This window comes from Mus pahari, chromosome 16 (assembly GCF_900095145.1).
Source record: "Mus pahari chromosome 16, PAHARI_EIJ_v1.1, whole genome shotgun sequence".
NCBI lineage: Eukaryota > Metazoa > Chordata > Mammalia > Rodentia > Muridae > Mus > Mus pahari.
In genome coordinates, this window is record NC_034605.1 from 37,240,270 (window position 1) to 37,264,262 (window position 23,993).

The 23,993-nt window shown below is 41.4% G+C and overlaps 2 protein-coding genes across 3 annotated transcripts in view; one reads left to right on the forward strand and one right to left on the reverse strand.

Moving 5' to 3' along the window:
* Positions 1 to 779, reverse strand: part of LOC110333763 (serpin B6) — an 85,606-nt gene extending 84,827 nt beyond the window's left edge. Inside the window, exon 1 of the mRNA XM_021215462.2 lies at positions 640 to 779. The gene's annotated coding sequence lies outside the window, so the exon portion shown is untranslated. The remainder of the gene's footprint in view (positions 1 to 639) is intronic.
* Positions 369 to 23,993, forward strand: part of Ripk1 (receptor interacting serine/threonine kinase 1) — a 30,635-nt gene continuing 7,010 nt past the window's right edge. The window contains exons 1-7 of one of the 2 annotated variants that reach the window (XM_021215458.2): positions 369 to 677; positions 7,070 to 7,289; positions 8,013 to 8,169; positions 11,100 to 11,237; positions 13,020 to 13,251; positions 14,971 to 15,120; positions 19,281 to 19,357. In XM_021215458.2, coding sequence (XP_021071117.1) covers positions 7,126 to 7,289; positions 8,013 to 8,169; positions 11,100 to 11,237; positions 13,020 to 13,251; positions 14,971 to 15,120; positions 19,281 to 19,357 — 918 coding nt within the window. In that variant the 5' untranslated portion in view covers positions 369 to 677; positions 7,070 to 7,125. Of the gene's footprint in view, positions 678 to 874; positions 911 to 7,069; positions 7,290 to 8,012; positions 8,170 to 11,099; positions 11,238 to 13,019; positions 13,252 to 14,970; positions 15,121 to 19,280; positions 19,358 to 23,993 lie in introns of those variants that run through there. The other variant, XM_029547391.1, reaches the window with a different exon arrangement.

Here is a 23,993-nt window from a genome sequence, read left to right on the forward strand (position 1 = left end):
AGCTGTCTTCAGACACTCCAGAAGAGGGCATCAGATCTTGTTATGGATGGTTATGAGCCACCATGTGGTTGCTGGGATTTGAACTCCGGACCTTCGGGAGAGCAGTCGGGTGCTCTTACCCACTGAGCCATCTCACCAGCCCCGCCGCATTTCTTTTAAGGGCTCTCTCAGAACTAGCTCAGAAAGCAAGGCAGAAAAGTGTCATTCCTTCCGCAGGCGGGCCTCCGGGATCGTCGCCCTGCAAACTTGGCAAGCTCAGTAGAGCTCAATGCCCTGCTGGGAGGCTGGCGCTCGCCCGTGCACGCCGCCCCGGGGCGTGAGCAGAGGCGGAGACCGGGGCGGTCGCCTCGGTTTAGCGCCACCCCAGCAGTCCTTAGAGGAGGACCAGCGGTTCCCGGAACGGCCTCGGGAGCGCGGGTTGTCGGTGTCGCTCACCTCCCGGGAGTCCGGCAGCGGCACGGACCCGCGGAGGAGCGAGCTGGACGCGGCGGGAGGCGGCAGGCTGTGGGGGACCTGCGAGTGGCCGGGCGCCACTTCGGCACCGAGCTCCGACAGGTCCTCCTCAGGGCCCAGGGCCGTCCCGGCCGGGCAGCCACGGCGAGACGCCGCTCCTGACGTCCACCGCCGGTCCTTCCTCACCTGGGCCGGGGGTACTTGGCCGCGGGAACGCCTCTGAGGTAAGACACAGCACAGGGGCCGGGGCCGGGGGCCGGGCCGGAGCGGCCGCCGCTAGTTTCCTCGGATGCGGATTTCCCGGAAGGGGCGGAGGCCGCGCGATTTCTGCGCGTGGACCGGAGGGCGGGATTCGTTGTTTCCGGAAGCCGGGTGGCGGGCGGGACTTCAAGCGTACCCGGAAATCGAAAAGCGCGGGACCTGCTGTCATCTAGCGAGAGGTTGGACCCTTCTTGAGGTAGTTTGAGCTCAGGTCGCGACAGATGGTGCGCCGTAGCCATGGTTACAAGGTGACTGTAGAACAGGTTTCCCTCTTATGATTATTTTGGGAGGAAAGACACCTTCTTGAAGCGTTAGTGCCCTAACAAGGCTACCTAAATGTAATCTATCAACCCTGGACCTACCAGCTCTTTAAAAGGGTCTATTCCTGTTGGACTTGGGGCAGCAGAAGGTGGCAGAGCAGTCAGTAGCTTTCATCGTTATCTTTGAGGTGAGCTGACAAATCAGGAGTGATCCACGACCTCAACGAGAGACCGAGAGACCGGCGTCAAACATCCGAGGCTTCTCTGGTCCTCAGTAGCATTTGCTTTTATGGATTGCTGCAGACCTTCTCTGAGTTGTGAAAAAGATAAGCCAGATCGTCCTCACCTAGGCGTTGGACAGAGCCTCTTGAGGATGGTGCAGTCCAGAGTGACTCATTTTTTGTGTCTTGCAGATCAGTTGATTTCCTTGCTCTTATATTTTGTGCAAGGAGTTGAAGCTGTTTTAATCCAGAAATTCCACCTTTAGGAAGGTGTTCTTTCTTAACACATGAAGACTCGATGGTAGGGTGAACTTGGGGATGTAATGACTTAGTTGTGTAATTCTGTAGCCACTGGAAAGATACTACTAAGGCTTGTTAGTAAGGTGAACTATCACAGCTGTATTGTATGCAGAAATATACTAGTCTTACTGAAAATGAAATTTGGGATGTTTTGTTTGTATGACTGACAAAAACAGTAGTAACAATTCTTAACTTTAATTTCCATTTTTCGCTTTCTTTGCTACTTTGAGCCTTACACATAATGTTTAGCTTTCAGGATTGTATTAAGATATATGCCCAAGGTAACAACTTACAAACTGGGCATGGTACCATTACATCTTAATTAATGTCTCCTTAATATCTCCAGTAGGATCTGGAACTTGAAACAAATATATAGTTTCCCACACATCAGTAGGATATTATTCTGGCAGATGTGTCTTACTATGTAAGCATGGATATAATATTTGTTTTTTAAACATAGTTTTCCTAAGTTTTTAAAATTTAGTCTGTACATCCCTATGTTTTTTTAAATGTAGAATATTCATTTAATCTGGGTAAATAAGTCTGTATGATTTTATTTGTTTGTTTATTTATTGTTTTTGAGACAGGGTCTCTTTGTATAGCCTTTACTATCCTGAAGCTAGCTATGTAGAAGGCCAGGCTGGCTCTGAATCCCCAGAGATCCACCTGCCTCTGCCTTCCTGGTGTTCAGATGGAAGTTTAAGTTAGTTGGGTTTTAAAATGAGTTCAGCCATTAAAAGGGATATGTACACACGAATACACAAACTTTTTTTTTCTGAGACAGGGTCTCACTATATAGCCCTGACTAGTCTGGAACTCACTAAGTAAGCTGAAACTCAGTAAGTAAGCTTGAACTTAAACAGTATTATATGTAAATATAATATAGACTTATTTTGCCAGTGTTAATTTTGAAATTTCTGATTCATTTCACTTGAAAAATTTTACTTCCCTGTGGTTCTGACTTAATAATCATTTATCTCAAAACATTAGCAAATTCCATTGAGACATGACATTAGTTTAAATTAGTTATCACTTACTATAACAGGTAAATATGACTTAGTTAAGTCTTTAAAATGGTGTTTGATTATCTGGCTTCCTACCTTACATTCAGTGTTTTTGCAGTCCTTGGGTCTACCTCAGTAAACTGCCCACATGACTCACACTGTAATAGACTGAATGGGCATCACCAGTAAAGTACATGACTGGTATGTGTGGGGCCCTGAGTTCTCTCTCCAGCATTGCTAGAAAATAGTAGCATAAACTTGAATCATTCAAGGGGTGGGGGGAATAAAAACACAAAAGAAATAATTGAAAATCTATCGAGAGAGAATTTGTGCTAAGACCAGCCCAAACTCATAAAGCACAAGACTGGAAGAACTTACTTAGGTCTGGAGCCAAGCTCTCAAAGTATAGTGAAGACTTTCCCTAGCTCCACACTACTGGAGGCTCTAGAGAGCCAAGCCATGGCTGCAAGACTCAGGAGGCCTGGCCAAGTAGGAGAAATAACCAGGTAGAACTCATAAGGTTGAAATCATACACTTGAATTGGCATATTTCTGGACATGGTTGTAGTGTATTTGCTGTGAACATTTTTTTGTGTGTTTCTTAAACATTTTTTGTGCATATGAGTGTTTCGCCTACATGTATATAAGTATACCACATGTGTGCTTGGTAAAGCTCGGATCCCTGGAAAGTAGAGTTTCTCCCGGTTCTGAACTGCCACGAGGGTGCTGGGAATCAAACCCAGGTCATCTGCAAAAACAGCAAGCACTCTTAACTACTAAGTCATCTCTCTTCCATCACCACCCAGACTTCTCTGTTTGCTTTTTTTCCTCCATAAGACAGGGAGTCTCATTGTGTAGCCCTGACTGCTCTGGAACTACTAAGTAAGCTGGAACTCAAATGAGATCACCTGCTTCTGTCTGCCTCAAGTGCTGGGATTGAGGAGTGTACCATTCACACCCATAAAACATACTCACCTGCATCATTTTTAGAACTGTTAACTGTATCTCAGAGCATGAGTGAAATATAACACCTCTTCTGCACATACAAATGGTTAAACATGCCTTTGTTACTCTGTAACATTACTAGGGACATAACTATGCATAACTTTGTCAGTGTCTTAGGTTTGATTCCTCAGAATACATAGCCATTGAGTTAAGGTGTAATTCTTTCAAAACATAATTTTATTATGAATGTAATTTGGGTTTATTATAGGAAATGTAATTTAAAAAATGTAAAGAGCCAGGAATGGTGAACTACAGCTATAATCCCAACACTCCATAAACTGATGCAAGAGGATCACAAATCTCAAGCCAGCCTAGGCACACACAAGACACTGACTTAACAGAAGTATAAAGAAAGGAAAAATTTGCCCTACAATGTAAATAAAATGGTGGTGAATATTTTGGTGTCTTTCTCTATATTGGTTTTTTATTTTGAGTTGCCATATAATCGATTTTATACTTTATAATCTGTCAAACTATATCCTTTATTATTTAACAACTAAATAGTTCCTCTTTTAAAAAATTGTTTTACCACTTAACAGTTGTTTGCCATGTGTTTGGTTCTACTAGGCACTGAGGATAGTGGCCAAACAAGTTGGTTTTGGTTGTTGTTTTATTGTTGTTGCTTGCTTTGTTTTGTTTTGTTTTGCCTCTGTACAGTTCATTAGAAACAATTTTGAAATAACTGTTTGAGGAGAGATGTACAGGCTCAGTAAACATCTCATAACAGGAAGACTTAAGATGGGTTCCCCCAGGAAATGAGAGTACTTGGACACCTGGCAGACAGAAAACCTCTAGTCTTACTGACTAGAGTTTAACAGAATGTGGCTGGAGAGAGAGGGATGTATTGTGAGATGAGGAAGACTGGGCTGTTCCTCATGCCCCAAAACATCTACAGGAAAGGAGGAATCGGGCCTGGAACACTTGTTAATGTTTACACCTTCTATTTCCACACTAGTCCATTCTCAGTCTCATAGATTGTCAGTAGGGACTTGCTGGATTGTCTCAATTCAGTGTATAAGTGCTAATTCAACATATAAACAAGTAGCACTCTGGGGCTGTTTTCCACTTTGTTTCCTTGGGATAGTAGAGCCCTCAGGGACAGCCTTTACTTCGAGGGGAAATGATCATTGTAGTTATACCCCTTCTCAGTATGCATCATCTTAGAAGTGTTAAAAGTGGTTTAGTTTGTTTGTTTCTTGTAACGTGGAAATACACCTGTGTACACAGGCCCAGTGACACAGTGGGTTCTCAGAGTCTTGGTGGTTATAAACATAAACAACAGGGATAACTGTAGCCACAGCCATGAAGCAGGCAAAAATGTATTTTCATGTGTTATTTTCTCATAAAATTCCTTGCCAGTCCCAAGATGGGCTGTTATTTCCTTTCACAGATGACGAAATGGAGGCTTAAGTAAGTTCCTTAAAGTCACGAGGCAACTGAGTTAAGAGTTCATACCTCAGGAAGAAGATCCTTGTTCTGCACTGCCTTACTGGTTCCTGCTAGCACGCTTCTAGTGCCTTCCTCCCTCTTCAGTCTTCACTTCTCCATCTGGGCTGCCTCCTCTCTTTGCCCCTACCCCACTGCTATTTATCTTGCTAGGCAGTGCCTGATACATGGAGAAGATCATTTGATGTGTCCATCAGATACCAGCTGTGCTGTTATCCTGGTGAGGTCTAGAAAGACTCTGTATGTAAGTGTAGGAGATTCGCTTACCCAAGCATTCTGCCACAGGCCACTAGACAAGGTTATAGGCACCCTATACTTGTGAGTTATTGTCTATTCTTTGAATAGCTCAAGATAAAGTGTCTGCAACTTGTAGACCTTTAAGTTCCAAATGAAAGAAAACTTCTCACCTAAACTATCCAAAACCTTTAACATAGTGTTAAGAGGATACCCAGAACCAGGCCTGATAAATGGTGCCTCTGTACTTCTTGATTCTATTAAATGTATTAGGTTTTCTCCCAGAGTGAAGCACACTGGGGCCATGTCTTCCACTGTGAACAGAGTTTCCTTGGAGATGACAGGGCCTTCAGGAAGAGCCTTTACTTCATGAGTGATGAGTATCATAGGTTGATGCCTTTTAAAGACATCACCTCAGAGATGTTCTTTGTGTACTTCTTAGGTCTCCTGGATTTTTCTCTTTGGTCATTACTTCATCTTTTAGTTACTCATTAAAGTGTACTATAACCCATAAACTACTGTTTCCTTGTATTTAACCTTCCTTCATTTGGAGTTTCCTACCTTCTTTTCACAGCATTCAGAGAGGGAATGAACTTGGCTTGTGTTGAATGGGCACTGTTTATAGTGAGTATACCTCGTATGTATGGGTATTCAAGATGTCGAGCTCAGTGAAGCTGTGGTATTCATCCTGGCACTATGGCTGCTCCATAGCTACCCACTAGGGCACTCTCCTTCAAGTCCTCATCCTGAAGAACACTGAATGCCACTCAGCAGAGATAGGCAGATCCCATGAGTCATCATCCTTTTCCCATCTTCCTGTTCAGCATTATTGTTTTATATTCTTCCGGTCTCTACCTTTACTCATAATTACTTAAGACATATATATTTCCTAATATTATTCAATAGACTGATTACCTGATGTTCTTACCCAGTGCTTGTTACTGCTGTCTGTTATATATAGAGTGAGTCTAGCTCATAAGGAATGTTTTGTTATTATACTTTTGAGAAGGAAACTTATATCTAATGTGCTTAACATTATAATCTAAGAATGTCATCAGACTATGACCTCTTTCTACATAAACATTCTTAGTTTGGGGAATCCTGCCCTAAAGAGAATGTCCAGGATCCTCTAAAGACAAAGCCCAAATTTATTTGAAGATGGCTCAGGTTATAAATTAACAGAGAATCTTATTTTACCTCACTCCTAGTTCAGACACATATATTAATTGGTAGTAACTGCTTCTTATTTTTTCCAGTCCATCTTTCCGCTGAGAAGTAGTATCCTGAGGAGGTCCAGGTGATAAGGAAGGTCTCACTCAATCCCTCTTGTATTGTAGACCACCTCCACTCCTAACCTAGGGTCACACTTGTAAAGTTGCTACCCTAAAGTCATTACCCCTTGTCCAGTGCTCAGTCTACTTTTTGTTTCTAAAATTTTTCCTTCCCACTGTACTAAACTATGAATTTGAGTGGATGCTCAATTCATGTTATCTAACACATGTAGCTTCCTGACAAAATGTTTTCAATTTTTTTTCTAGTGTTTCATGATGCCAGACATGAAGCATCCACTGGAATATAAATCACAGTCTTCCATAACTCTTAGCTGAACAGCTCATGTCACAGATTATACTTCTCCTCAAGAAAAACAAAGGCACTCCATATATGTGGTACTTTGGGAGGCGTGGGGGTTCTGAGAAAAGACTAGCTGGTCTAGAACTCACTGTGGTGTACAGGCTAGCTTCAGACCTTCAATCCTCCTGACTCAGCCTCCTAGTCCAGGCATGTGCCACTATCCCTGGCAACATGTAGTATTTTTTGTTTTGTTTTGTTTTGTTTTTAAATCATGGTCCCTTTGCCCTGAGATATCCTCTCTGGTTGCTTTATAGGACACAGCACTAAGCAAGAACCAACAGTGGTGTGTTGGAGATTCTGAGCAATCAAAATGCAACCAGACATGTCCTTGGACGATATTAAGATGGCATCCAGTGACCTGCTGGAGAGGGCAGACCTAGACAGCGGAGGCTTCGGGAAGGTGTCCTTGTGTTTCCACAGAAGCCATGGATTTGTCATCCTGAAAAAAGTATACACAGGGCCCAACCGTGCTGAGTGAGTCAGGGGCAGAAATGGGCTGGCTCTTTGCCAGCTGACTGCAGAAAGTACTTATCTCCATCTGTGTGGCTAAACACATAGAGACTGACCTTTGAGGAGACTTGACACACTGGCTAGCTGAAGGGTGACCATAACTCACTCATTACTATTTTGGATGAGGACTTTGGGGTTAATTAAAAAGATATTAATGCTTGAGAAATGTATGAGAAAGACATCACTGAAGACAGAACGCTGGGTAATAAGAGAGGCGATGAGAAGAAAACAGCCATGGGTGCAAAAACCTAAACCTGAAGTACAAAAAAGGGCCAATCTGTCTCAGAAAAAACAAACAAACAGAAAAAACCCAGCAACCCTGTAAAAGGCTGTAAAAGATGGAGGGCTTCTCTTCTCCTCAGGCTAGTTTGAGAGGGATGCCTTTTTTTTATTGTTTTCCAGCTCAGTCTCCATCAGGCCAGATCAATGCTGCACTTTTTTATTAATTGATTTGCATGTTGTGAATGCCCAACTTGCAGTTCCTAAGACAAAACAGGAGGGAGGAGTTTAGATGAGGAGCAGCCTCTCTGCCTTCTAGGACCTGTCTGCCTGGAGGAGACTAGAGAAGACCTCATTGTGACAAATGTCTACAAATGGCACACATTGCAGGGACACTGGAGCTTCTTAGGCACCCGGGTAGAAGGGTTTGCCCTGCCCTGCTCAGCCTAGCTCCTTTCCTGGCTACAGGTACAATGAGGTTCTCTTTGAAGAGGGGAAGATGATGCACAGACTGAGACACAGTAGAGTGGTGAAGCTACTGGGCATCATCATAGAAGAAGGGAATTATTCGCTGGTGATGGAGTACATGGAGAAGGGCAACCTGATGCACGTGCTAAAGACCAAGGTAGGTGGCACCGTAAGACAGTCTGTGCTAATGTGTCACGTACTAGCTGCTCTCGAGGTTTACTTTGTAGCTTTCTGGTTGGGAATTTTGTTTTTATGGTTTGGACTTCCTTGCTTGCTTATTTGTTTGCTTGCTTGCTTTCTGGCTTTCTTCCGTCCTTACCTTTGTTCATACATTTGTTTATTTGTTTGTTGAGGTTTTTATTTTTGAGACAGGGTCTCTGTCTTAGTCAGGGTTTCTATTCCTGCACAAACATCATGACCAAGAAGCAGGTTGGGGAGGAAAGGGTTTATTCGGATTACACTTCTATACTGCTGTTCATCACCAAGGAAGTCAGGAATGGAACTCAAGCAGGTCAGGAAGTAGGAACTGATGCAGAAGCCATGGAGGGATGTTCCTTACTGGCTTGCCTCCCCTGGCTTGCTCAGCCTGCTCTCTTATAGAACCAAGACTACCAGCCCAGAGATGGCACCACCCACAAGGGGACCTCCCCACTTGATCACTAATTGAGAAAATGCCTTACAGCTGGATCTCGTGAAGGCATTTCCCCAACTGAAGCTCCTTTCCCTGTGATAACTAAGTTGACACAAAACTAGCCAGTACAGTCTCTCTCTGCTATATAGCTCTGGCTTTTCTGCAACTCATATATAGAGCAGACTGGGATTAAAGGTGTTTGCCCCCACATGGTCTGATAGATATATATGTAAATGATAACAAATTTGAGTTGATTGATGAAAATGTCTACGTTGTAAATGACAGGTAGTAATGAACAAAAGTGTGTGCACTGTTGTTGACTATAAGAGAAAGTGGGATATTAGCTATTGAACTTTTAGACTATTTAAGAAGTTGCTATAGGTTAAATCTAGAATGTATACCACAGCAATATAAAATGTAAAATCAGGGAAGAGATGAATTTACCAAAACTAGATAATTTTTTTAAAAGTTTCTTTACCTGTTAGGGTCTGTGTCTTATGCTCGTTCTTCAGGAGCCCATAACTGATACACAGGCAAGTACACGAGGCAGAGGAAGCAACTAGAGCGTATGATGTGATGGATGGTGTCTGGTAGGTATACAGTCGCCTGCTGCGGAACACAGGCGAGGTGCCCACCCAAACCTGAGCTAGGTGGGAAAGGTTTCCCGAAGAAAGACAAGGTGAAGCAGATAACTAAGGAGTAAATGTTCCAGGCGCAGAGGATGACATATAGGAAGGAATTAGGGGATGCCAATTTATAGAACTGCCAGTCACCAACTTTAAACAGCACAGATTGCATGTAAGGATCAGCAGTATTTGGCTGCCTTTGTCCCAAATATTTCTTCTCCCTCCATCTCCCCATACCTTACCACTGCCAAATCAGCAGATCTCTCAGAAACATGAACATGGTGGGAAGGATAAAACATGATACACGTGGCACTGAGGTTTTACCAGGTGGTTCTCTTCCCCCAAACCAGGTAAGATCAGCCATGTGACAGAAGTGGGCATTTTGATCCAGAGATAAGTCATCTGTGATGAAAGCCTTTCCATGGGGTCAGCCAATGATAAGCTTCACAAGATAGGGACAAGAAAAGTCAAGGACCCAAGAGAAGCAGGAAGAGGTTGGGTGGGGGACAATAATACCTGCTATCAAGGCTTTCCTGGAAGTATACTGATGAAGACAGGAACAGTCCCTGCTGCTATTTTTAATCAACTAATTTTTGCAAACAAGGGCTATGACAATGCTGCTCTCAAACTTTTGGATCCTTTTGCCTCAGCCTCCTTGGTATCTGGGACGAGAAGTGTGTGCCACCAGATCCAGCCCTCTGCTATCTTTTATATTGTGGAAGCCAAGCTGTGATGCTGTGGTTTCATTGCAGCATGAACAGATAATGGTGTGAAGACTATGGTTCCGTAGGCCTTGGGAATCAAAGGTCCATCCCCTTCATCTTTTAGCCTGTAACCCAGTAACAGACACCTATGGGTTTTTAAGAATCATTCTGTCTGTAAGCTGGTTTTAGTATTAAGAAAAACTGAAATGCTGCTAAAACAGAAACATGCATCTCTTAAATGATGACTCTGCGGTTGATATAATTAGAGTATAATTTTAAAAGTGACCTGAGATTCTACAAAGATCTAAAATGTCTGCTGCCATGTCACCACATGAACCCTAATGGAACCAACACGGTATCATGCATGTGGCAGAGATACTTATGTACTTGTTGGCACTGTAAACATCCTTCCTTGAACTCTATGTCTCTTTGTGTCATTTCACATTCCCATTTCCCTGATGTTATTCTTTTGTAAATACCTATGTCATATCACAACAGTATGCCATGGAAATGTTTGTGGGTTTGCTATTCATTCAAATATTCTAAACATCATCTTAGATATACCGAGGCAATCTTTGGAGTAGTAGTAGAACTAGAAGTAATAGTAATAATAATGGTAACAATAATAATAAATGTCATTGTTTGCAAGGAGTTTGGTTTCAAGGTTTTTTCAAACATGAGCTTTTATTACATAATGATGTAATAGAATGAAGTAGTCCCAGGTTATTCTATTATAAATTATTTTTTAATATATTTTATCATTTTCTCCTTCCCTTTCCTCCCTCCAACACCTCCCGTGTACCCCACAACACTCCCTTAATTACTTTCTCTCAAATTCATGACTTCTTCTTCCAGTATTTTTATATGCATATAGATTGGCACAGAATTTATTTTTATTGTTTGCACTAAACAAAATACAGCATTAGTATTTGGCTATCCTATAGGCCCTGGGATAGAATCTTTCAGAAAGGAGCTTGTTTCCCAGGGGCAGCAGTGCTATGGACCACATGGTGGGAGGAACCTGCTAATACTAACCTTGGTCTCTCATCCCACCCTCATGGGTAGAGTAGTTGTTCTTGCCTGTTAGATTGCCTCTCCACTTCATAGACTTAATGTGTCATTTCAGATAGGTGTCCCACTTTCCTTGAAAGGAAGGATAATCGTGGAGGCCATAGAAGGCATGTGCTACTTACATGACAAAGGCGTGATACACAAGGACCTGAAGCCTGAAAATATCCTCGTCGACCGTGACTTTCACATTAAGGTAATCCACAATCTGTATACTTTGAGAAGGCCGAGTAATTGTAGTTTAATTTTCCACTGGAAATCCATCCCTGATCATGATAAACGAGGACCCAGCTCAGCATTCAGCAGCATGCCACTGCTTGCAAGGCTGACATGGTATGAAAGGTGCAGGCTTGACTAGATCGAGAAAAGACTGTAAGGATACAGTGATGGAAAAAAAAAAATCTCATCCCTGGTTGCTGGGTTTTGTTTCCCTCTGATTCGACTTGGAAATCGAAGTACTCAAGGGTTGCTGTCTACTCTGCAATGTGCTGTCTGCCCATTCCCAGGGAGACTTCTCCACCCTGGAGACAAAGGGAGAACATTCTTAGAATTCAGAAATGGCTTAAAAGCAGTAGTAAATCAACCATTTTGTCCTCAGAATCCTCCACTTTGTGGAGCTGGAGGCACAGTTCAGCGGGGAATACTAGTCTCACACATCTGAGGTCCTAGGCTCAGTCCCAGCGCTCCAAGACAAAGATTTCTGCTTTGACATCCTGTTTATATCTATTTTCATTTAAAAAATCAGTTTCCTTTTGAAAATTCTTTTCATCATAGCAAAGGTAATAGGGAAAAGGACACCCATCTTTTGCCGATTCAGGGGCTACATTTAACTGAGGAAGCAACAGCACATGTAATTTAGTCTTGGTAGCTAGAATCCGAGCTGGAGTCCTAAATGGGGACTAGATAGCTTAGGTCAGAGTTCTGGGTTTCTTCCGCAGACCTATACCAACAAGAAACAAAAAGAACCTGAGAACATGTAGCACTGAGAAAGAACCAGGACCTGCCTACAAGACCCACATCAGACACTGTTCATGTCTCAGATGGCTATTAATCCCAGTGCCTTTTATTCTTTCATTTCTGTTCATTCTTTCAATTAAGAGCTCACCCTTTGTGATCTGGGTTAAAATCTGTGAATTTCAGGTAAGCACATGCTCTATCGAGCTCCTACCCAATGCTTCTTAGAGACAGAAGAGGACCATCTCCTTGGATTTCCCATAACTGTCCTGCTCTGCCATTTCCCCTTGCCACTTTCTTCTTTGCTGTGTCTGACTTGGTTATCTTTCTCTGCCTTTATGTGTGTTTCCATTTCCTTCTCTCCATCCTCTCTCCTCTTAGGTTCAAACTGCCAACTCAAAACAAGTAGCAGCAACTGTCTCACCCTCAGGGTGGCTTTGAGATGTTCGGAAAAACAGCCATGGTCCTCTGGATGCCATTGGGCAAATGAAAGGTGTGGTAACCAGTCTCTCTCTTCCCCAGAAACAAAAACAAAAACAAACAAAGTATGCAAAGTAGATGAGAAGTTAGGACAAACCCCATTTTGTTGTCTTGCCCCAGTCTTATTACTAAGAACTGAAATGCCAAGGCCCTAGTAAGATAGCTCATCTAGTAAAGGTACTCGATGCTGAGCCTGAAGACCTGAGTTCAATTCCAGGACCCACCTGGTGAATGAAAAAAAAGGACTTCTGCAAGTTGTCCTTTGATTCACACACACATCTTGGCATATGTACTCCTCCCACCCCTGAAATAAATAAATGTTTAAAAGAAACTTAAAAAAAAGTAATTGATATGCCAGTATTTTACAAAAACATTCTGAGAATCTGTTGAGAGGTAGTTATTCAAGATAGACACCATGCAGCCACTGGAAAATTGATTGTGCCACACATGTACTGGATAAGGCCCAGACTTGATTTCATGAAAGTCCAGCTTGATTTACTTGTAGCCTTCGTGATAATTTCTGTTGGCCCCTCTTCTTTTCCAGATAGCCGATCTTGGTGTGGCTTCCTTTAAGACATGGAGCAAACTAACTAAGGAGGAAGACAACAAGCAGAGAGAAATGAGCAGCACCGTTAAGAAGAACAACGGAGGTACCCTCTACTACATGGCACCCGAACACCTGAATGACATCAATGCAAAGCCCACGGAGAAGTCGGACGTGTACAGCTTTGGCATTGTCCTTTGGGCAATATTTGCAAATAAGGAGCCCTATGAGAGTAAGACATTTATAGTCTCGGGGTTTTGATAGTAATCAAAACTGTTAAATGAGGGTTAATGAGATCGTTCAGTGAGTAAAGACATTTACCACTGACCCTGACAACCTGAGTTCAGTCCAAACTCCAGGACTTATGTGGAGGAGAGCACTGACTTCTGAAAATTGACCTCTGACTTCTATACATACACTGTGGCATACATATGTATCTCCATCTCCTCCTCCTCCTCCTCCTCGACCTCTGCCTCCTCTTCCTCTTCTTCCTCCTCCTTTTCTTCTTCTTCCTCCTCCTCCTCCTTTTCTTCTTCCTCCTCTTCTTCCTCCTCTCTCCTTTATCTCTCTCCCTTTCCCTCTCTTTCTTTCTCCTCTCTCTCTCCTCTTTTCTCTGTCTTTCTGATATACACAGACACCCCCACACTAAACTTTTTAGATATAATAATTTTTAAACATGAAATAATACCCTTTAGTGAATTCTGTTAAAAATCTGTAATTGTTCATTTAATTTCTTTCTGTAGAATCATAAAGGCCAATCCCATGTCTAATTTATTTATTAACTGTTATTTATGAAGGATCATCATCTCTTTGCTGATGTGTCTTAAACCTTGGTCTCTGACCATGACCAAGATATCCACAGACCTGTTAGACCACAAACGCACACACACACACACACACACAGAGAGAGAGAGAGAGAGAGAGAGAGAGAGAGAGAGAGAGAGAGAGAGAGAGAGAGAGAGAGAGAGAGCTTGCCTGAAATATATTAGGTACCCAGGAGACCTTTGTTAAATTAATCATCCCAGTTTAGAATAAACTCATGGGATAAGTAGACTCCTTTATAGTATAGCTTAGCTTGAGAGTTGCTATAAAACTCCACTATTCTTCCTAGAGTAGGAATTTACTATCAGGCATACACCCCATACCTTGATTCTATTTGTGACTGAGCCTTTTTCATTATCTACTGTGGACAGACAGTTCAGTCAGCTGGGAATGTAAAGGTAACTAAATCATTGTTTGTACAGGGGAAAAGTCATCCTTCGGTTTGGTTAAGTGTGGAAAGGAATGGCTACTTCCTGTGACTTCTTCATGATTACTAACACCAATAGATCAGAGATCATCATCTCTTTGCTGATGTCTCTTAAACCTTAGTCTCTGACCAGGACCAAGATATCCACAGACCTGTTAGACCCAGCACATATACCACAAGCACCTCCAGAGTAGCATCCCCCAAACAAGTTGCCAAGTTTATGAGCACAGTACAGGTTGCTTACCACCTGCACTGAGTGGCACAATAAGCAACTTTGACTCTTCTCATCATGATTGTTTTTATCAGAACCCATCATTCTTGCTTCTAGAGTATCGGTTATCATGTGTATTTTAAGTCACTCTCATTAAACTGAGCTTCTTAAAGCTCAGGCCATCCTGTATTTGCCTCTGTATTGAACTCTGGAGAATGCCATGATTTTACCCATTTGTTTGTTCTGTGAAAAGGTAGCTTTGTTTTGAATTTTGTTTCTCTTCTGCAAAATTAAAACATCATCCTATCATTTTTATAGTACTCTGCACCAATTCCTTGCCACAAGACTGTTACTTTATGGAATGAGACAGCCATGGAAAAATCATATCCTAGTTAGAGACAGAATAGCAGTATTATCCAGGTCCTGGCATCTTTCTGCTTGAGAATAGAGTGGAACTGAGAGCCTCAACTGAAGTCTACCCCTCTTTGCAGATGTCATCTGTACTGAGCAGTTCGTAATCTGCATAAAATCTGGGAACAGGCCAAATGTGGAGGACATCATTGAGTACTGTCCAAGGGAGATCATTGGCCTCATGGAGCGGTGTTGGCAGGCGACCCCAGAAGACAGGCCAACATTTCTTGGTGAGAATGGGTTGTGTGCCTTTTTAGGATGCATCTAACATAGTGACTCTCTTCAGTAAGGTGACACTGGTAATTTAGGTACTTTTCCTGTTGTTGTGACAAAATAGAGGATGAAGCAACTCAAGTAAAGGTTTATTTGGGCTCAGTTTAAGGGTAAAGTCTACCATGGCAGGAGGTCGAAGCAGCTACAGCACAAGGCAGCTGCCCACACTGCATCTAGAGTCAGGAAGGAGACAGACATAGATGCTGGCAGTCATTTGCTCTCTCCTTGTATTCAGTGCAAGGTCTCAGCCCATGGGATAATGCTGCCTACGTTCAGGGTGAGCCCTCTCTGCTTCACACCCCCACGGGCACACCTAGAACTGTGTTCCTTAGCATCACCCAGAAATTCGACCAATCAAGTTGGTAAGGAAAATCAGCCATCACAGTTAGAAACATACATTGAGTACCATGTCACATGTGGCTTCAAACTGACTAGACAGATATCAAGCATCTTGTCAATGAAAAGGTCCTACCCTTCCCCAAAGCATGGGCTTCTTCATTTCCTCCTTTAGTTTGGGGGGGTTAGCATTGTTATTGTTTTGAAGTACATATAATGCTTTCCGTTTTAGCTCTTGTAAGTATACTGTCTAGTGGTGTGAAATCCATTCTTCTTTTTCCAAGATTCCTCAGCAAGAGTACAACTCTGTACTCAGGAAGCATTAACTCCACTTCCCCTTTCCTCTCTTCTCTTTCCTGCCCTAGCAGTCACCATTCTGTTGACTTTGACTTCCCCAAGTGTCTCATGTAAGCAAAAATTGCACAATACTTCTGTTTTGTATCTGTCTTGTTTTACAGACTATGTCTTTAAGGTTCATCCATGTGATAGTATGTGTCAGGTAGTAATTTCCTTTTTATTGTAGAATAAGATTCTACTCTGTAGATAGACAGTTTGTGTGTGTGTGTGTGTGTGTGTGTGTGTGTGTGTGTGTGTGTGTTCATCTGTTGATAAACATTTGGCCTAACCATTTCTTGCTTCTTTCACTTACTTGCCTCCTTAGTTAGCATTCTTATTAGTATCCTTAGGAATGAATTCTGCCATTTAGGTTGGCCCTGTAGTTGAGGAAATTGAAGGAGACATGAGCGTTTGGCCCGTTCTGCACCCATCCCATCCCCTAGACTACCTAGGAGTATGAAGTAGGCCAAAGGAGAAGAGCAGAGATACAATAGGAGGCATTCAGGAATGTACAAAGCATCATGCTGTTGTATTTCTGTGAGAAAACAGAACTGGAGTTCCACCCATTCCCACTGTATAGACCAAGCTAACCTCAGATTTACAGAAATCTCCTGCCTCTGCCTTCTGGTGCTGGAATTAAAGGTATGCCACCATGCATAGCTAAAGCCCCACCTCTTCCTCTTACAGGTACCACAACTCCTGACGGTTTTGCTGGCTGAGTAACAGACCATACATTAAAGGTTGTTCAAGATTTAAACTGTAGCATTTTCTTGTAGGTTCTTAAACTTGATCTAGAGTTTTAGTTTGATTAATCTGTAGTGTTTTTTTTTTTTTTCTTGCGTGGTTTTCAAGAACATTCTAGGCATTATATTATCCATATGTCATTTTATCATATGGCTTAATCTTCCAGTTTGCCATTTTATCACCCTGAGTTAAGTATGTAAACCTTTCCTTTCTTTTCTCCTTATGTATTTCTCCTTTATACATGTAAAATGCATCAGACTATGTTGCAGCTTTCCTTCAGTCTTCACAGTTAAAAAACAAACAAACAAACAAAAAAACAAAAAAACTCTAAAAGAAAGCCTTTTGCTTTTATTTACCCATTGTTTTGATTTTTTTCCCGATACTACATGTATTTACACTTCTGACACTATGCAGGCTATCATGGCATTCCACATTTAAGAGCTTAGTGTAATGTGACTATCACCCACATGGTACTCACATAGGATACCCAGGCTTCTGCCCAGCTGACTATGAGTTTGGGTGTATATACCCCATCTCAGGTTTGGAAATAGACTCATCTGGCTCAAAAAATATTGCACTAAATATAACTCAATATTATAAAACATTAAATTCAGAAACAACCAGATAGAAGAGGTATACAGGCAGTATGTTCAGGTAGGGGTTGCTGAGCTTCTGGACCCTCTGCAGGGGATCCCCAGGCCCTCTGTAGTGGAGCCCCTAGACGCTCTACAGGCAATCCCCCAGACCCTCTGCAGGTGTGCCTCCCTCTCAGCATTTTTTTTTCTTCACTAACCTAGAAACTCTTTGGACCCCAACATTTATGGGTTTATATAGGAGTTTTATTATGTGGTCACATATAATAAATCATTTTAGTGACAACTTAATCTCCAGTTCCTCTCCCAGCATCACACAGTGGTATCCAGTATTCCAGTTCTAATCAGTGTCACTACCTTGTTAGAGACCATCCCTTGAGCTAAGGCTGTTATCTCCCCCTGCTTCTGCCCCAATCACCTTATTTCATTAGGAGATTCAGGAATGTTTAAGAGCTGCCGTGGTATTGTAAGAGCTTGTTACCAGCTTCAGGCAGGAAAGTTCTGGCTTCCTCTTTGATGATCTCTTATATCATCCTGGCAGGGATTGACGGGCCTCTCACCAGGTTGGAGGTTGTCTTAGTTACTTTTCTGTTGCTGTGACAAGACACCAGAACCAAGACAACTTATAGATGAAAGAGTTTATTGCAGCTTACAGTTGCAGAGGGCTAGGACTACCATGACAAGGAGCATGACAGCAGGCAGTCAGGCATGGTGCTCACATCTTGAGACAAAACTGTAAAGCAGAGATAGTTGACTGAGAATGTCTTGGGCTTTTGAAACCTCAGAAGCCTGCCCCCAATGACACACCTACTCCAACAAGGCCACACCTTCTAATCTTTCCTAAAGAATTCCACCAACTGAGGACCAAATATATAGACCTATGGGGGCCATTCTCATTCAAACAGAAGTCTAGGCTATCCACTGAATTTGTGGGAATAGGGTAAAAATCATGGTTGTTTTCTGTGGTATTAGCTGGTTAGTAGATTGATCGTTGACCAAAGGTTTTGTGTGCTAGTATGCTGCTGCATGCTTAGTTCTCTGGCTAGAAAAAAAAAAAAAAGAGAAAGAAAAAAGCTTTTGTTGTTGTTTTGTTACTGCTGTTGTCTGTGCCTGGTGATGTTTCTGGATTGCTAGTTTTTCAGCTTTAACCATGGGATATGTGAGTGAGGCACAGTGAACTTAGTGCCATGTTTTTCACAGACCATGAAGTCCAAGCCACTTTGTCTACCTTTCTTTCTTCCAGAGTATCTATGTGTTTGTTTTATATATAATATCTAGGTTATTTTATTATACTTAGATGGAACAATAAGGAAAAATGTTACTTGTCTATCCTAGAACTGAAGGTTTCCTGTTTTGTTTGTCTTGTTTTGAAGATGAGGCCGCACTCTGTAAAGTACAGGCTAGATTGGAAGTCATCCCTGAGTTTGTGTCAGACTCTCTGTCTCAGCCTGGGAGTCCATGCATAATTCACCATGTCCAGCACCACCCCCACTTCCATCCTAGTAGCTCTAGTTTCTTAGTGCCAGAGATAGAAAACATGGAGTTCCATCGTCTTTATTCACTTGGAGATTACTTCACACTATCAGGACTATGCTGTGGCCAGAGCAAGGTACACTGTTCTGCTGAAGCAAGGGACTGCAAGTGTTAACCCTATGATGTCTACCTGGCATTGAGCTCTTGTCTTTTTATCAGTCAGTTATTTGGAGTTTCAAACTTTATTTCATTGCTTTGTCTACACACTATGGTAAGTGACTGAGAAATAATAGATTATTAATATTTGACACTTTAATTAAGAAATTTGGGGGGCTGGGAAGTTGGCCCTATTGGTAAACTGTCTTATAAGCAGGAGGACCTGAGTTTAATCCTCACATTAAGAAGCCAGTTGTGATGATAAACACTTGTAATTCTAGTGCCAGGAAGGGCAGAGGCTCATTGTCCAGGCAGACTAGCCTTGGCAGGGTCTAGACCAGCAAGAGACCCTGTCTCAAAGAGCAGAGTGGATGGCAGCTAAGGAACAGCTAATGTTGTCTTTGGGCCAACACACACACCTACTCACATGTGAACATGTACAAAAGATAAAACATTTAAAGGACTGTTTTTTCATACAGGCATTGAAGAAGAATTTAGGCCTTTTTATTCAAGTCAATTTGAAGAATATGTAGAAGAGGATGTGGCAAGTTTAAAGGTGAGTGATCTACCAAGTACCCAGAACTACAGTGTACCAAAATGCATTATCAATCATGAAAGCAAATACAGTGTAATTTGTTGCTGAGATTTTAAGTAAGCTAGCTTGGTGAACGAACACACACACACACACACACACACACACACACACACACACGAACAAAACAAAATTAGCAATTATTTGAAGTATCACATTGGCAGTTGGGCCCATTTCTCCATGCATGAAATGAGAGGGAAATATATGTAACAATATAAAAAAGAAAAAGAAAAGATACCAACATCACTTGAAGAGACTGGATTGTACTACAAGTGGGTCAGTCATTCTGAGGAATTTATAAAATACTTCCTGGGGATATGGCTCAATGATAGATTATGCATGAGGCTTTGAGTTCTTTTTCCAGCACCACAAAATAAGCAACTACACACACATACATACATACACACACACATACACACACACAGAGAAGAAACATGTCTTTAAGATAGTCAAAGGAATATAAAAATAAAAATGCTAACCCACAAGTTAATGCTCAAAGGGAAGTTATAGAGAAGCAAACAGATAATACTGCTGGGGAAAGTCATTTGAGATCCACACACTTGCTCAATGCACTTTGTGCTAAGTTCTGAATGACAGCAGCACCTAAGACTGAAGTGGAGAATTTGCTGTCTGGAATCTGAGAGGTACATCAAAGTGCAGTTTCCACTCAATCTCTGTCTCCGTCTCCGTCTCCGTCTCCGTCTCCCTCTCCCTCTCCCTCTCCCTCTCCCTCTCCCTCTCTCCCAACCTCTCCCACCTCTCCCTCACCTCTTCCTTTCCTCCCTCTTTAGTCATCACTATGCTGCCATAACTGTCTCAGGATTACACACCCATAGATGTGAAAAATAAACTTCAATAAATAACCAAAGCTATTGAACTGATTTCCAAGTAAGTAGGTAGGTAGATTAAAAAAAAAAAAAAAAAACTAGTTAGAATTTCCGGACTTCAGAGGGATACTTACACTATAAAAGATACATACAATAATCAAAGTAGATACCAAAAGGGGGAAAGCATTACCTCAAGCAAGAATGCTTGATAATGACAGAAAGGTTCAGTTCACAGAAAGATACAATAGCTTTCAATATGAACATACCCATGGTAGCATTTTCTTAAATATACAAATCAAAAATTGACAGAACTCAAAGAAAAAATGACAAATCACCAGTCTTTCTTAGAGATAGTGATACAGCCATCTTTAATACAGCAAACAGATTCAAACAATCAGAAAGGAGTTAGACTGTTTAAAATACGTTTTTAATACAAGACCTAATACAACATATAAATCTCTCTATCAAATAACCTCTAAATGACTGCTGTCTTCGTTTTATTTCCTTACTGTGATAAAATATTCTGACATGAGCAACTTACAGGAAGAAGGGTTCGTTTGGCTCACAGTTCCAGATTCAGCTAATTATAATGAGACAAGGTAGCAGGAACTTAAAAGCAGCTAGTCACATTATAATCCACAGTTGAGAGCAAAACACTATTAATTCATTAACTCATGTTAATATGCTGCTTGTTTTTCCACTCTCTATAATTCTCTCTGCCAAAGGAGTGGTGCCACATATAGTAAGCTTGTCATCTAAGTGATCAAGATAACCCCCCGCAGTCTTGTCCACCAGCCAATCTAATGTAGACAGTCCCTACTGAGACTCTCTTCCTAGGTGATTTATTCTAGAGTAGGCAGCTAAAATTAACTGTCACACTTACCTTCAAATAGTAACCATCACACCTACCTTCAAATAGTTTTAAAAAACACAGAACATTTTTTAAATGAACATATATAAATATTTGAAAAGGAACTGAAGAGGTGGCTCAGTGATTAAGAGCCCTTACTATTTCTCCCAAGGACTTAGAAGCATAGAACCCAGAGGAAACTTACAAGTCAGAAAGACAAGCTACTGCATTGAATCATGAACAGAAGCAAGACAGAAACACACACTCAGCAGACTCAAGTACATCTCTATGAGTTTGAGGCTAGCCAAATCTATATAGTGGGACTCTGTTTCAAAAACAAACAAACAAAAATGCACAGACAAAATATTGAAGCCAGCAAATCATCAATGAGAATGCTCAAGCAGCCAGCAACTACATCAGAAAAGTATATAATTCTACTAGTAATCTGGGAAATGCAAAATAAAACCATACCAGGTGATACAGAGTGTCTATAGATGGGCAAATGTGTAGAAACTTTTCAAAAAGACATGAGAGAGTGCTAAATAAATGCTGAAATGATTATGGGATGAAAGAAGCATGTAGCCCACTAAAGCTTTTAGCTTTCCTAATGCCATTGATATACAGAATACAATCCTGAAGACAAATCCCACCAAATTCTCTAGAGAACACAACAAACTTGTGAGGGGGAAAGAAAGAAAGGAACAAACAAACAAACAAACATACCACCCTAGGAAACAGATGATGTAGCTAAAACAATGTTTTTAAACAAGAATCATAATAAGAAGAAATACCATGTCACTGACCAGCAAATTTCTGAACTATATCTGATCTCACAGAGAAACAAATTGAATCACTTAGTGTTTCACCCAGAAGATTACCATTTTTGAATGATGGATAATAGTGTTAGTAAAAATGCAGAATAATAGACATCCCAATTGATGAAGTTTCTTGGAAGCTAAATTACCTATTAGGCATTCTAAAGACCTGTCCTCACATATGTGTTCAAAGCATTATGAAACTGCCCATGCATGCACTCACAGCATTAGGAGTGCATCCTAGCATGCATACGCAAACATGTACTTTCAAAAGCGCTTATACCTTAGTTAACAAGTAAAAATTTGGGAACAATGTGAATATCTTAAATAGATGCTCCAAACCATGACTGATCTGAAAACATACAGTCTGTATTGAGAAGAGGTGAAAATGAAATATAATGACTCAGAAGGGTCTTCAAGACTTGATAATGTAAACAGAAAGTCACGTAACAGCACTGTTGTGATTCCCTTCATATTAAATCGTGTGTGTGTGTGTGTGTGTGTGTGTGTGTGTGTGTGTGTGTGTGTGTGTATTTGTATACTTTGGAATGTATGTGCCCATGCCTAGAGGGAGAAAAGGGCTGTGCCTCCCACTCTGAATGAGATTCCCTGTAGAGGGTTGGAGTGAATGGCACACAGAGGTGGTTCTGCATATTCTACATTGTGTGAATTTTCAAAACTTAAGTACATTATGTATTGAAAAATAGCTATAGCCAGGCGTGGTGGCACACGCCTTTAATCCCAGCACTTGGGAGGCAGAGGCAGGTGGATTTCTGAATTCAAGGCCAGCCTGGTCTACAGAGTGAGTTCCAGGACAGCCAGGACTACAAAGAGAAACCCTGTCTCGAAAAAACCAAAAAAAAGAAAAATAGCTATAAAAATCACTTTCACAAAATGTTTTAAAAATGCATGGCATGGTAACATACTTTAATCCCAGCACTCAGGAAATAGGGGCAAGTAGTATCTGTGAGTTCAAGGCCAACCTAATCTATATAACATCATAGAGTTCCAAAACAACAGGGCTACATCATGAGACTCTGACTCAAACAAAACAATACTTAAAGCTAAATTTCATGATAAGTAAAAGCAATATTTAAAATGCTACACTATGTAAACATACAATATGCTGTGGTATTCCTTCCCAAATAATGCATTTATCCAGGAAATGATTTTGAACCACTTATTGATATCAATATTCTGTTAAGAACAAAATACAAATGTGAATAGGAAAAAACCTTAGAGAAAAGTTATAAAAATGTTAACCTTGTATCTTTGGTAGGATTTTGAAAAATATAATTTTCTACAATTCATATTTTTTAATAAAAATGTTATTTATATAAAGAAGACTATCTCTCTTATCACTTTCCCCTTATAGTGAGGATTGATTTTAGGACTTTGTGCATACTAGGCAAAGACTCTTTGATTAAGCTGTATTTCCACCCCTACTTTGTAATTATTATGATAAAATATGCATAAAATTAACTTTTCTAGCCATGTGAAGTGTATAGTTCCGGGTTACTTAACCATCACCACTGTACTGGCTGGTTTTTGTGTCAATTTGACACAAGCTGGAGTTATCAAAGACAAAGGAGCTTCATGTGAGCAAATGCCTCAGGAGATCCAGTTATGAGGCACTTTCTCAGTTAGTGGTCAAGAGGGGAGGACCCCTTGTGGGTGGTGCCACCACTGGGCTGGTAGTCTTGGGTTCTATAAGAAAGCAAGCTGAGCAAGCCAGGGGAAGCAAGCTAGTAAGTAACATCCCTCCATGGCCTCTGCATCAGCTCCTGCTTCCTGATCTGCTTGAGTTCCAGTCCTGATGTCCTTTGGTGATAAACAGCAATGTGGAAGTGTAAGCTGAATAAACCCTTTCCTCCCCACTTGCATCTTGGTCATGATGTTTGTGCAGGAATAGAAACCCTCACTAAGACAACCACTTTCCATTTCTGGAGTTCTATCATCAAAAACACAAACTCAACTTACTAAATAATAAGTCCCTAATTCTCCCTCTGCCCAGCCTCTGGGGAATCTTTATTTTCTGTCTCTGAATTTGCCTGTTCTAGGTAGCCCAAGGAATAAAGCCATATGGTGTTTTTCCATTTGTGGAAGTA